Genomic DNA, 13,269 nt, shown 5'->3' with positions numbered 1-13,269 from the left:
CCCACCATATCATAAACAACATGGTAACAGTGCGTCAAAATGGGTGCGTCATGGACACCTAAAGGTAAGTCACATTTTTGACGCACGGGTGCGTCATGGTATTCAATGGTATGACGCACATCGGACAAATGACGCACCTCTCCCGGGGGTCGTATAGTGGGTCATACAATTGACAAGTGCATAACAGAGCAGCAGGTAAAATTATACACTGCTTTCAGTATGAAAATAAAAGATAAAAACTAGGCCTACTAGTACAAAGTGCTGCTACAATATTTGTTCATATTTATTCATGGAAGTCAAGTTATAATACTGAAAAGGCAAGTTATAAATACTGAAAAGATGTACTGTTGAATCAAATCTGGTTAATGAAATAGACTTTATTGCCTTAAAAAAGTAATCAATTGGTAGCCTGACAAACAGGTGTCTACAAAACACCGGAACAGCCTCTCCTGTGAGGTGAGGGTAAATTTTACTCGGGAGTCGGACAACATACATTACATAAAAATACATCATCAGAACACTACACAGACTTGACGGAGTTAAAAACCATCTCCGGGCAATATTTAACAAAATAAGATGATGAATATACTTACAGATTTAAGTGGCGATTGTCTAAAACAGATTTGGAAAATAATCAAAAATAATTGGTAACTTTGAGAATGACCACTCTGTCGCCGCCCCAAATAAACTACACACAACAGATACGATACGATAGAATGGTCTGGTCTTCGTCGTACTTCCGGGATTGAGATCATTCATGCGTGTGGTACAGAAACAACAGACAGCGTTTACAAACAGTCTACCAATTACCTTCTAATATGTTATGACGTAACTATCATTGGACTTAAATGGAAAAACAACCACTTGATTGAGTACGGTGTGCAGACTGCACTGATATGAGAGGGGAGAGAGAGAGGGGATTGAGGAAGAACACCGATGAAGAAGAAGAAACAGGGAGGAGACGAGTCCACGATAGGATAATAATATACATATTATACTGTACATACATTTTGTTCTTATATAAAACAAAACAAAAATTGAAAAGTCATTTATGCTGGACGTGTGTCTGATAAAAATAATATGTTATGAAATCCAATTAAATGACATCATCATCAATAAGAACAATAAAATTGCCGTGTATCGTGTTCACTTTGATCAAAAACTGTCAATAAAAATAACTATATAGCATATTCACATTTAGGCATAGAACATTAATTCTAAACCGCCCGGTGATATACTGAAATTTAATTAATTTGTAAATCTGTGAGAATGAGAACCGACCGAGATTCGAACCCGGACCTTCTGCTTGATATGCAGATGTCCTAACCATGGTATAGTTCAAACCCGATTGGATAGCGACTCTTTAACATTCTCGGCGTGGTACGGCGGAACAGCACTAGTCCCTCAATTGTACGCACGCGCACCAGAGATCAAATTGATACGCCCTCATCTATCAGTATTTTTATTCAAGAAGCGGATCTCAGGAGAGTGTGATTTTTTTTATATATAAACATATAAGGTAGCCTATAGAACATATATTCATTCTAAACCGCCCGGTGATATACTGAAATTTAATTAATTAATTTGAAACGATAAGATGAGAAAATCTGTGAGAATGAGAACAAATTCGCCCCAACCGAGATTCGAACCGGACCTTCTGCTTGATATGCAGATGTTCTAACCATTAGACCACTTGGGCTTTCATGGCATAGTTCAAACCCGATTGGATAGCGACTACAGCACTATTCCCTCAATTGTACGCACGCGCATCAGAGATCAAATTGATACGCCCTCATCTATATCAGTACTCTACAGCTCACACACTATGTCGGTCGGTTGGTCGGATGGTCGGTAAACACTAACTCAAATTTAATATTTAATATAATAGTAATGGTTTGATGAGGGCCTAATACCAACTTGTCTGCGCTTTCACACAAAATTTATCCACAAGAATATCCTATAGATAACATTTTAAAAATAACATGACGCAGAGGAACCATTTTCACCACTCCGTTAGAGTTACACTTAGGCCTATATTTTTTATATTCTGATTTTCCGTATTTTAAATATTATTATGCACTTTATATGATTTTTTATATATTTTTAATTGTTTGTCCGAGCTTGTCAGAAAATTGAAAGTCCTTCTTGAACCAATAGACATCAAGATTCTGTAATTATGTTCTCAGCACTTTGAAGCTCCCAAATGAGAGCTCGCCCGAATTCACAGGAGCTCGAGTGAGGTATTTCGTTAATTCCAATTTTAGAAAAAAAATGTTTACATAGGCCTATACTTATTTAGGTTAACACAATTAACAAATAGCCAAAAGTTAATTCATGAGAAACAAATAGGCTTTCGAAAGAAGTATAAAATGGCAGATACTATATTAATTAGACACCAGTATCTCTAAAGAGCGGGGTAGGGTTTTTGTTTGTTTTATAGATCTTAAACGTGCCTTTGGTTCTATATAAGTTTTATCTGGCAAAATGTTAACCATCATAATTTCCCTATACAAAAGCTTATCTGCTCATGTTAAAATTGGCAACAAAACGTAGTCCCTCTTGTAATTGTTCGATTGGAATACATCAAGGTTCTCCGTTGTCGTCTCCACTTGAATATGAACATTAATGATTTGTGGTAAAGGGCGTAAACGAAAATATTCAAATTGGAGATTGTCATAATTATTAATCATCTTGTTTTACGCAAATGACTAATTAGTGTCAGTTATACGGTGAAAGGTCTCCAAAAAATAATTAATAAACTTCATACCTGGAAATGTAAATATTAAAAAATCCAAAGTTATTGCTTTAAATGGCCACAATTTGAACATCGAAAAATGGAAGTATAGGCTAAAAACGGTATTCAATTACAAATTGTTTATTCGAATTACCTGAAGTTTTAAGTGGTTCATGAAACAAAGCAATACAACACAATCAACAAAAGCAATCCGAAGTTTATTCTGTTTAAAATTTATCGCAACTTATTTTTTCTAGGCCTACCAATTAATACATGGAAGCATATTTTTTATGTGAAAATACTTCCTATTTTAACTTATGGAAGCGAAATCTGGGGAATGTCAGACAGCACAAACAATATTGAAAAAAAAACAACCAGAAATTTGCAGATATTTATTGCAAGTTGGGGAAGAAATGCACCAAATGCCGCTTACTACCTCCGAGAAAGGAGATTATCACTTTTTTTTGTTTGGTTAGGCCTACATATTATTACTTTAGATCATGATAATATATTCATTTTGTGCTATGAGTTTCAATTTAGAAAAGTAATGAGTAATGAGAATCGTTGGGCACAACAGGTCAAGCAAAGTTATTTTTCTTCTTATTATTATTTTTTATATTAGGGCCAATGGCCCACAAATTTAATAAATTCCCTGAAAAGGAAAGAAGAAAAAGAAATCTATCCTCTAATAAAGAAAAAACTCAAACCAGATTCAAGTTAAGATTTTGCTTAAGACTAATATCACTCTTGAAGCGGTTTCTTTAATTTAATATGTGTGGCTGATCATTATAAACCAACACATAATTAGGATCTATTATGCCATAAAATGTCCGGTTTTTAAAATGTATTGTGTAGATGGTTTAATGACCAGGAGGACAATGGTGTCTAAGCGAAGTTGAGTTGAAACTCTTGTAGGAGGCCTGCAGGGTAGTCTGCAGAAGAAAAAGTCTCTCCCGGATAGAAAGCTACATGATTTTATTGGCAAATGCCTTGTTGATTCTTGTTGTCTAACTTGCGGCTTGAGCTGCACACAGCCTTATGATTTTGAAACCATTCACGAGTGATTTTCAGCGGAGAACCGAAAGTTCCTTCAGGCCCATGGTTGAGCTGGATTCCCGCCATCCGATATCGAGTTCCAAGTCCTCCGCCAATGTATTTTGCAGATCATATTCTTCGTAAATAAAAGTGTCCACCATGGCAAGACACAGGATGCCCTACTTTTTAAATATTCCTCTCAAACGGAGTGTGCCATATCGTAGAATACCATCTTCAGGCTCTCTTGTATTTTTCACAAAAGAATGTTTTGTCCGTTCATGAGAATAACGGGCGGCTCACTTAAGTTGATTTTTAAGACAAATTAGGCCTACGGTAGGCCTAAATGGTCCGGTTGGTACCGCGGTTTTCAAATGTAGTTAACCTTCCCAACCAGAACCAATCCGGTCATTTAGGGCATATACAAAAATATCGCCCCTTCCTACCCGACAGAAATGTATTTCCTTTTTTTCTATTAATTTTTTGGAATGAATGTTTTACTGTCTGTCTGAGTTGCACCAAAGTAATAAATAAAATAATGTGTTGATCCTAACCTAAAATAATGATTTGTTTTTTTATGTTGAATTGTGTGCAATTTTTTATGCTACATTGATATATACCCACCTAAAACTTTTGCATTTATTTTGGGAATTTATAGGAAATAATTTACAGGGCACAAACTTGATTAAAAAAGTGAGTCGTATCGCCAGTTTATTTTGTTAGCAGGATACTTTTTTTTAAATCACGCCCTCTTTATAATAGCGCGCGTGGGGGAATCAAAGATGGCGAGCTCATAATAACAAATTTAACAAAACAACACACGAAGGAAAACATCCCTCTAGGAGGCCTAACTAGGCCTAGGCAGGCCTATATGATATGAATCTGAGAATAATTTTTCTGTGAAGAAGTATATTTTTCTTGGTCAGAATGGTAAAGCTTCAAATGTTTTTTTTTATCATAATATTAAATATATGATTGAAACAATAATGTTTGTTGCTACTAGCTAGGCCTATCCTAGGCCTAGGCCTTACTAGCTACTCTAGGCTAGGCCTAGCCTATAAGGCCTAGTACTACTACTAGGCCTAGGCCTACTACTAACTAGGCTAGCCTAGGCCCACTAGGCTAGGCTAGACTTTGTGAGTCGGCCCTCACAAAGTCGCCCCATCGCAAAGTCGCCCCGACACAGTCGCCCTATCAGGCTATCGCAAAGTCACCCCATCGCAAAAAAAGTCGCCCCATCGCAAAGTCGGCCCAATGCAAAGTCGGCCCAACACAAAGTTGCCCCATGGCAAAGTCGCCCCTAAACATTAAAATAGTTCGTAAAAATTTAAATTACGCAATTGATATGCTTGTGCAATTTGAACACAAAATACAGAACGTGTAGGTAATAAAAAGAGGAAGCCCCGCCATGTAGTACCGTACACCACTCTAAATGAGTGGTGCAAGAGGCAGGTGGGCTGGTCGTGGCCCTCTATTAGCCCCCCTCGTCTCCTATATATTATGGTTGTGTCGACTTCTACTGTACTGGTACTCGTTGGGTAAAACAATGACTACGGCAATTTAATCGAGCATTATTTCTTTTTCTTTGTTTATGACCCCTAGTGGCTGTATATTCAGACTTATGAAAAAGTAAATCAGTATCAATGGCCTTGTTAGAAAGAAGAATATTGTATGTTTAAATCATGTCCCCTCTATGTCACCTTTCTTCTAGGTTGTTAAATTAAAAATGTTTAACCTTTCTACATAGGACATGCCATGCAAACTAGGTGAATATCTTTCCTTAGCTGAGGAGACCATGCCTGACTGCAAATTCAAGATGAGGCCTGACTAAAACCAATATAAAGCGATTTAATTTTCAACTGATTTATATTTAATTGATCTTTTGATAGTACCTAAAACTCGACTCGATTACTGGAGAATGGGGCTCCTGTAGCAGACCATAGCAGACCTACCACATAGCTTATTTTATACATTTAGTAGTAGTACATTTTTATTTTACCATTGCGCTAACAATTACTAAAGTAGAATCTCTTCACTTATCATGTTCAACCAATTGCTAGACATTAAATGTTTGTACCATAATATCTTTTTTCACTAACAATATTTAAAATCAATGAGTACAATTTAGGAAAATACAAGGCTAGTCTGTTATGTTAAGATGCTTTCTCAGAAAATTCAACCATTATCTAGAAGTACATCCTGTACAATTACTGTACAGGAATGACTTAGGCATCTTTCTAATGTGTAAATGTTGACAGATACATTTTGTGCACAAATATTTCTAGCTAAAAAGTATAGATTATAACTGAAATTCCAGTTTTCTTTGAAGATATTAATTATAATTATAAAATATAATTATGAAATGGTTCATCCATCCTGTAATTGAAAAGTTGCTCGCTGTTGGATGCTTATGAAATAAAACTAATTTCACAATATATTTTTGTTTAGATTCACATAGCTGCCTTAAATGATGATTCAGGCAATGAATCTGAGTCTGAGCCAGTGATAGAGACAACTACCAAAGAAGCACAGGTATGTGTACCAGCAGCACTGATTACGTGCTTCCTACTCATAGCTATTCATTATTTTCCTTTCAGATGTTTACAGACACTTTCCCTACAATTGTTGACATTTTGCAAAACTAATGCATATTACTTTAAAGACATTAAACCAGGTCATTCCTTGGTTTAAAGACGCAAAATTATGCCCAATCCTATAGTATCTATGTTTGTCATGATTGGTAGGATCAGCTTTGAATTATTTACATATATAAATAATAATATAATAATAAAAACCTCGGATTCTATTTAAACATATTTAGTGGAGACCCAAAAGACTGAAAATTGTTGTATTAACTTTGACATGAATTGAATTAAACATAAACTATAAATAAAACATAGAAATGAATACCTGTTTATAATATAAAAATCTTTCATGAAATTATGTCATTTTTGTATTGGATCCGACCCATATTTTAATATGGCAACATTTTCAGTAACCATGATGTATGTTTTTTTACAAGTTATGCCCAATTCATTATGTTATAAATTTAATTCTTAAATCCAACCTTTAAATGCTTTAAAGCTTCTTTGCTACAAATTATTTTGTATTAAATTATTGATTTGTTTACATGTGTGGTTTTTGACAGGAAGCTGAAGCATATGCCCTGTACAATAAAGCACTGGAGTTACAACGTGCAAACTTGCATGAAGAAGCAGAACTTCACTACAAAAAGTTACTCAACACAAGCCTATTAAAAAAGGTATCCTAACTAAGTGATTGTATTAGTCACTTTTTGTGTTTAAAAGTCATGACAGGTATGTTCACATTCACGGAGTAACATTCAGTGTCTTGTGTTTAAAACGCTCTGATCATCAGTTCCAAGCAGAAATGTATATGTTCATGATAAATGTATGAAAGTTTAAATCTTAGATAGTAGTTTACAGATGTTTAATTTATACAATGATACCTTCAAATCTACTGGGGTTTTTTTCTACTTGCAGAAGAAGTAATTTTAAACAGTAATTACTAAGATGATAAATTTTCCTTTATATGATAATTTATGGAAATCATATCGCCGACGCTAACTATACCGTTGTTGTACAGTATTAAAATTGAAAACTGAAAATACATTTGACGTTTAACTAAAGTTCTGTCTACATTATCAAACTTTATGTGACCAAAAATATGATGTTCCCATATATGGACATAATAATGTGATATCACTACCATATTTGGGCATATCACTACCATATTTGGGCACAAATTTGTTTGTCAAACTAGTTTGATAGTGTAGACAAAGCTTAAATTTACTGTCAAACCTTGGGTACAGGTATGTTGTTGGCCTGCTAATCTGGGTCAAGTCTTTTCATTCACTGAAGGTCAAAATTACTGTGCATTATGGATTAACGTTTGTAAATATGCCCTGTGATGCTATCTTTATTAACATCACATGCTATGGGTAAGGGTTGTCTAATGCTAATCTTCGGTCTAGTCTATAAAATATGTATGCCATGCTTAATACTATGAGTCTGAACATATCCTCAGTCAAATGAAATTGCAAATGCTTTTTAAGAAAATAAGGCCACCCTCCCAACTTGACAAGGCCTGTGTAAAAACTGTATAATATCAAATTTATCTTATCTAATATGATCCCCCAAATTACCAAAGACTTTGTCAGTGGTATTTGTTTTCAAAATGCTGCTTTCATCATCAGGGTCCAAGTCAACTTGAGTTTTGATGCTTATTTATTTTATACATGTCAAAATGGTTTAATGTTTATTATTTTAAAACCAAATTCATGCAGTAAAACTAAATATTAAAATGACTTCAGTACAAATTGTTGCATTTCATTCATGAATTGTGTATAATCACTAAATACTGAGTAATTCAATTAATTAGTAAAATCTAAAAATAAGAGAAAAGAAAATGAGACTACAGTAGTGAATAAACTGCTTGATGATTGTGGTAATTCAAATAACAAGGGATTCAAATATTCCAATACTTTAAAAGAACCAGTTTACAATAGTTATAGTTTAATTAAATGAAATAATACAATAAGGTAACAGCACAAACAATTCTGCTATAATTTATAAATAAAGAAAAAAGCACTGGCAGTTGGTTTTAATTTATTTTGTTTGCTGTTCTTCCTGTAACAGTTTTTACTGTAGACATTGATGACTCATGTGTGTGTGTGATGTGACAATGCAAGTGATTCTTTGTAAAACTCATAATACTACATTAATATAACATTAGATAAGAAGATTATAATATTAATATTGATCCTAATAAATAAATAATAATCCTAAACTATAATATCTTTTAACATATTCAATTTGCTATAGACGATATGAATATCCACCAGAACTATTTCTTCTTTTATTATACGTGCTGTTGCAAGGGGCTAAAATGTTTAATACAGTACTGCTAATTAGAAAAGTAGTTTAAAAAAAAATAGGTGCATAAGTTTAGAATCACATGTTAAACATGCACAGAAATATATTTTAAACATGTTTACCTTTTTCTTTGTTCTTCTTTTAATACCATTTTTCCCTCCAGCTTTTCCATTCTTCAATGTTATAGGCTTATTTTCTTTTGATCCACTGTGTCCCATTTTCTTCAATATTATATAACAGAAATGTTTAGTATAGTTTTTATCTAAAAATCCAAGAGTCTTCTTAGGCTTATATATTAATGCTGATTTTCTGAAAAACTTGTAATATTTTGTAATGCTGTATATAACAGTCCAGATGAACAATTATATGAAGCTGACTGAAACATAATCTTGTTTAGTTGTTGGTTGTGTCCTCTCTCTACTTTACAAAACCTACAAATAAATAAATCAGTTGTTAACAAAATTATTTGATTTAATTCCCTGTATAAATGTGACTATAAAAATGATTTTTTAAAGCATATAATATCTGGTAACTTTTTTGGTGTTCCCACTCTAAAGCTAAAGATGTTAAATATTACAATTAAAATAACTGTTCCTGTTGTTCAGCTTATATTCAACAATTTCACTTACTACAGTGATTATTTTAGTGGAGTTCAGGTAGTATTTAAAAAGTCCTAAATTATCTAAAAGATGTATTGTCCCCCAAAAGCATGACAAATGAAATATAATAAAAAAAGACTTTGAATAGGTCATTTTTCAGTTTTAATAAATTTAATCATTTTCGTAGAAAAAAAATAAAAAAAAGTTTGTAATTTATAAAAAGACAAAATTAACAGTTGAATTCAACCAAAACCCCATTGACTTCTAGTCAATCTGACTATTTTCTGCTTTGAATTAAAGTTTTTTCAGGTAAATAAATCAAAGTGAACATGTGACATTAAAATGGCATATTCAACAAACAAATTATTTTTTCAGAGGCACAATATATCTTTAATGCTTCTAAGTATTTAATAATTTCTTTTATATGTGAGGTGCTTATTGAAATTGTGGTGGTAATAACACAAAACACATTTTAATATAACAAAACATTGTTACACTAGGCAGTAGCACATGAAGACAGCAACCCTGAGCAGATACTTCATCAACCTGGGTTCATGCTCAAGTATTCTACTTACAAGAATTTAGCAAGCTTGGCATCTCAGAAAACAGATAAAAAGACAGCAATGGAATTTTACCTTGAGGTGAGACAAGTATTTTTTTATACCCCTTCTACAACTGCCAACATTGGTCCACAAAACAATGATCCAGAATTATATATAGATAGTGCAAGCAGTGTAAAAATGTCACTTTGATTTTTTTTGTAGGCTATTAACATTGATTCAACTGATGTATCTTTGTGGTATAAAATAGGCAATTTAGCCTTAGAGTTGGTACATATTCCTCTGGCTAGAATAGCCTTTGAACAAGCCTACCAATGTAACCCAAAGCACTGGCCTAGTCTTGACAGTCTATGTACTGTTTTATATGCTTTGTGTGACTACCCAGGTAAGCGAATTTATGTGGTTCTGTTTTGTTTCAACACTTATTCAACTGAGATGCTTTGCCTTTGTTGAATTAATTTTAATAAATAGTTTCGATCAATCAAATCAACTCTCTCAATCCAAAATGATTGAAATTGTATTCAGATAAAGACATTTTTACCAGCAATAACATAACAATATTTGTTCATTGTTCTCTTTTTTAAAGTTCTTTCATTGTAATTATTGTATAAAATTGTGTATCTTATCTTAATGAGCAGGCTGTTTATACTACATTGCTAAGTGTTTTGAACTTGATTCCTGCTACCCAAAAGGTAAATGTTTTCTTTATTAATCATGATGTAGATCAGTATATTTTGGTAAAATGCTTTGACTTAAAACATATTATTGGGCAAGGAGGGAAAGGAGGCTAGCCTAGTAGCCTAGGGTTCTCATATTTTACATATGCTATGTAATATAACATTGTAATGCATTCAAATACTGTTAGAATAGCCTGTTAAATGAGTTCATTTTAAATTCAATTTTACTATGTTCTGTAGGTCATGTTTTACGTAAAAAGATCTTTTCTGAGCAGCCATCACTTGAAAGAGATACCTTTGTGTTGTTTCAACAATGGTAAGATTTTTTCAATACCTTATAATTGAAAGAATAGATCATTTGCACATGACGTCACATACGCCAGAAAACAGAACGAAAATGTAAAAGCATGCGATGTATTAAATATGTTAGAAATGTACCAAAAATTAAGAAGCTTGCACTTTTCTAGAGTAGGTATGCTCAAAACTCGTTCTATGTGTATGTTATGTGTATCACCAGAAAGAATAAGGTTTTCACGGCCCGGCGGGACATTTTAAGCTTGGCCTAGCCTTTAAGGAGGTCGGCTACTTTTTATAATGTTATATGCCATTCAATCATGTTTCAAATTGCAAATAAACTGCAGAGTAGGCGAGTTGTCTTATATTAAATTATTGATTGTTAACATGATGTGAACAGCAATAATAAACACAAAAGCCTGTCGCGAAGCCAAATGTTTGTCCACTTGCCACCAAGATGGCCAAAAATGTGACGTCAAGGTGCAAACGATCTATACAACAACACCTATCAAATTATGGTTGGCTATACATTATCTAATTCTTAAAATTGAGAATGCCAACCAATGTTTTTATTATACAGTATCATATCCCTTCTGGAGTAAATTTTGAGACATTTACCTTTTACCTCTTTTTAGGCATAACATGAAGTACTGCATACCTTTATTTACTAGTATTTTTTCCAATGCAATTAAGTTATTTCTAATCTTCTTTCCATTCCGACTTTTAACACTAAAACGTATGGCCTAAGCACCTTTACTTCTGCTGCCTCTCGCTTATGGAATGACCTACCCGCCTCTATTAGATCATGTTCTTCTACTATCGCCTTTAAATCTGCCTTGAAAACTCATCTTTTTCTTTCAAATTGAGTTCTCTCATACACTGCGCCTTTGATCACTTACTGCTGGAATTGGCGCATTACAAATTCGTATTATTATTATTTCTAATTTCCAACTGTATATCTAGTGCTCTGACATCTGCCCTATGACATTTAATGTTTTGCTGGTTATATTGTCCAGCCCAGTATAATACTTTACACATGGAGCACATTTTGTTGATTTATGTTGCCACATTTTTGCATGTAAAATTAGTTTTTAATAAAGAATAAATTGTAATGCTTAATAATTCAAATCTAGATACCAATACCAAGACATTTTTAAGTTTGAGGTATATTTTTTTAAGCAAAGTATGTTTTGTTTTATGTCTTTTTTCTTTCAGGAATGAAGAGCATTACAATGATGATAGTTGCCAAGACCATTCTCAGAAGGTATTTTAGAAAATGTATAAATTTAACATTCAGTACAGCTATTCATTACTGCTTCGTTCCCACACGTAACCCTTCGTAGTCTACACGTGGGCCATTGTTTTTTGATCGCGAACCTACAAAGTATTGTGTTTTGACTGCGATCCCATGCTCTCCCATGAAAGGCATTGTCTTTTCATTGCTCCCATGTAATACCACGGGAAGGTATTGTTTTTTTATCGCGGTACTACGAGAGGCCTTGTTTTGCTATTCCTCCGATCTCCAGCTATCAAAAGACAACATTGCTAGTATAATAACTTGGATCGACGAATTCTACTCCTACAGTTACGCCCAAGTAGGCCTTGGCTAGGCCCAGAGCCTAGCGATTGTTGATGTTAAATATTAAAAATGCTTCGTTTTCATTTCGTTGTACGGGATTTTCTCTAGAAAACTTGATTTAAAACAATATATTCCATGTTAAAATATAACAAAATAATACAATATTGCGTAAAAATTAATACTAAATATGGCTTTATATGAACGAATCAGCAAACACTGCTAATTAATACATTGGTTAAATAAAATCCAATGACCCATGACCCACGTTACAGTGCACCGACTGACATTTTCATTCTCACGTGATAAAAACAACGCAAATCAAACTTCGGCAGTATCTGAAAAAAGTTCTCCAGTCACACGTGTGACGTATGCCTAGTGGACAAATTTCTGTTTTGTTAATAATATGTCATAGAATGATGAGCGATGTTTAATTTTATTAATTCACAATGCGGCCGTATAATATATTGCATGCATGCATTTACGGCATAATTTTCACGTATTTCATGGGTTTTATTTACGGTAGGCCTACTACAGTACTATCTAGTACTTCACTTGGGATATAGATAGGTACTCAAAGGTGTAGGGTATTTTGTTGGTTTTTTTAAACATTAATGGCTAGACTCTTCATATGATCGCGATCAAAAACAATGCATCGTAGCCATGAGGCTGGAATGTGGGTTACATTGTACTTTAATAATAATCATCATTATGCATTTTGTAAAGGTCATTCAACTTCTCATTTTCTAAATCAATTCTCAATTAATTAAGAAAATAATGTTTGTTTGATGTCAACCACTGTCCCTCCCTATTTTTGCCAACAAATTATGGGCGAGATGGAATCAGTGATTGCGGTTTTTTTGTAGAGGCAGGGATGTAATTGTGCAAGGTGGAGCCGGGCG

At 33.6% G+C, this 13,269-nt stretch overlaps 1 protein-coding gene across 1 annotated transcript in view; it reads left to right on the top strand.

Annotated features, from left to right (window-relative positions):
* The first annotated feature begins 4,586 nt into the window (after positions 1-4,586).
* LOC144848938 (uncharacterized) overlaps positions 4,587-13,269 on the top strand; it is a 42,163-nt gene continuing 33,480 nt past the window's right edge. The window contains exons 1-8 of the mRNA XM_078705889.1: positions 4,587-4,696; positions 6,215-6,298; positions 6,915-7,028; positions 9,761-9,901; positions 10,025-10,205; positions 10,459-10,512; positions 10,738-10,813; positions 12,007-12,055. Coding sequence (XP_078562015.1) covers positions 4,694-4,696; positions 6,215-6,298; positions 6,915-7,028; positions 9,761-9,901; positions 10,025-10,205; positions 10,459-10,512; positions 10,738-10,813; positions 12,007-12,055 — 702 coding nt within the window. The 5' untranslated portion in view covers positions 4,587-4,693. The remainder of the gene's footprint in view (positions 4,697-6,214; positions 6,299-6,914; positions 7,029-9,760; positions 9,902-10,024; positions 10,206-10,458; positions 10,513-10,737; positions 10,814-12,006; positions 12,056-13,269) is intronic.

Source organism: Antedon bifida, chromosome 7 (genome assembly GCF_963402885.1).
Source record: "Antedon bifida chromosome 7, ecAntBifi1.1, whole genome shotgun sequence".
In the NCBI taxonomy this organism is placed as follows: domain Eukaryota; kingdom Metazoa; phylum Echinodermata; class Crinoidea; order Comatulida; family Antedonidae; genus Antedon; species Antedon bifida.
This window is presented reverse-complemented; position numbering and strand designations above follow the sequence as displayed.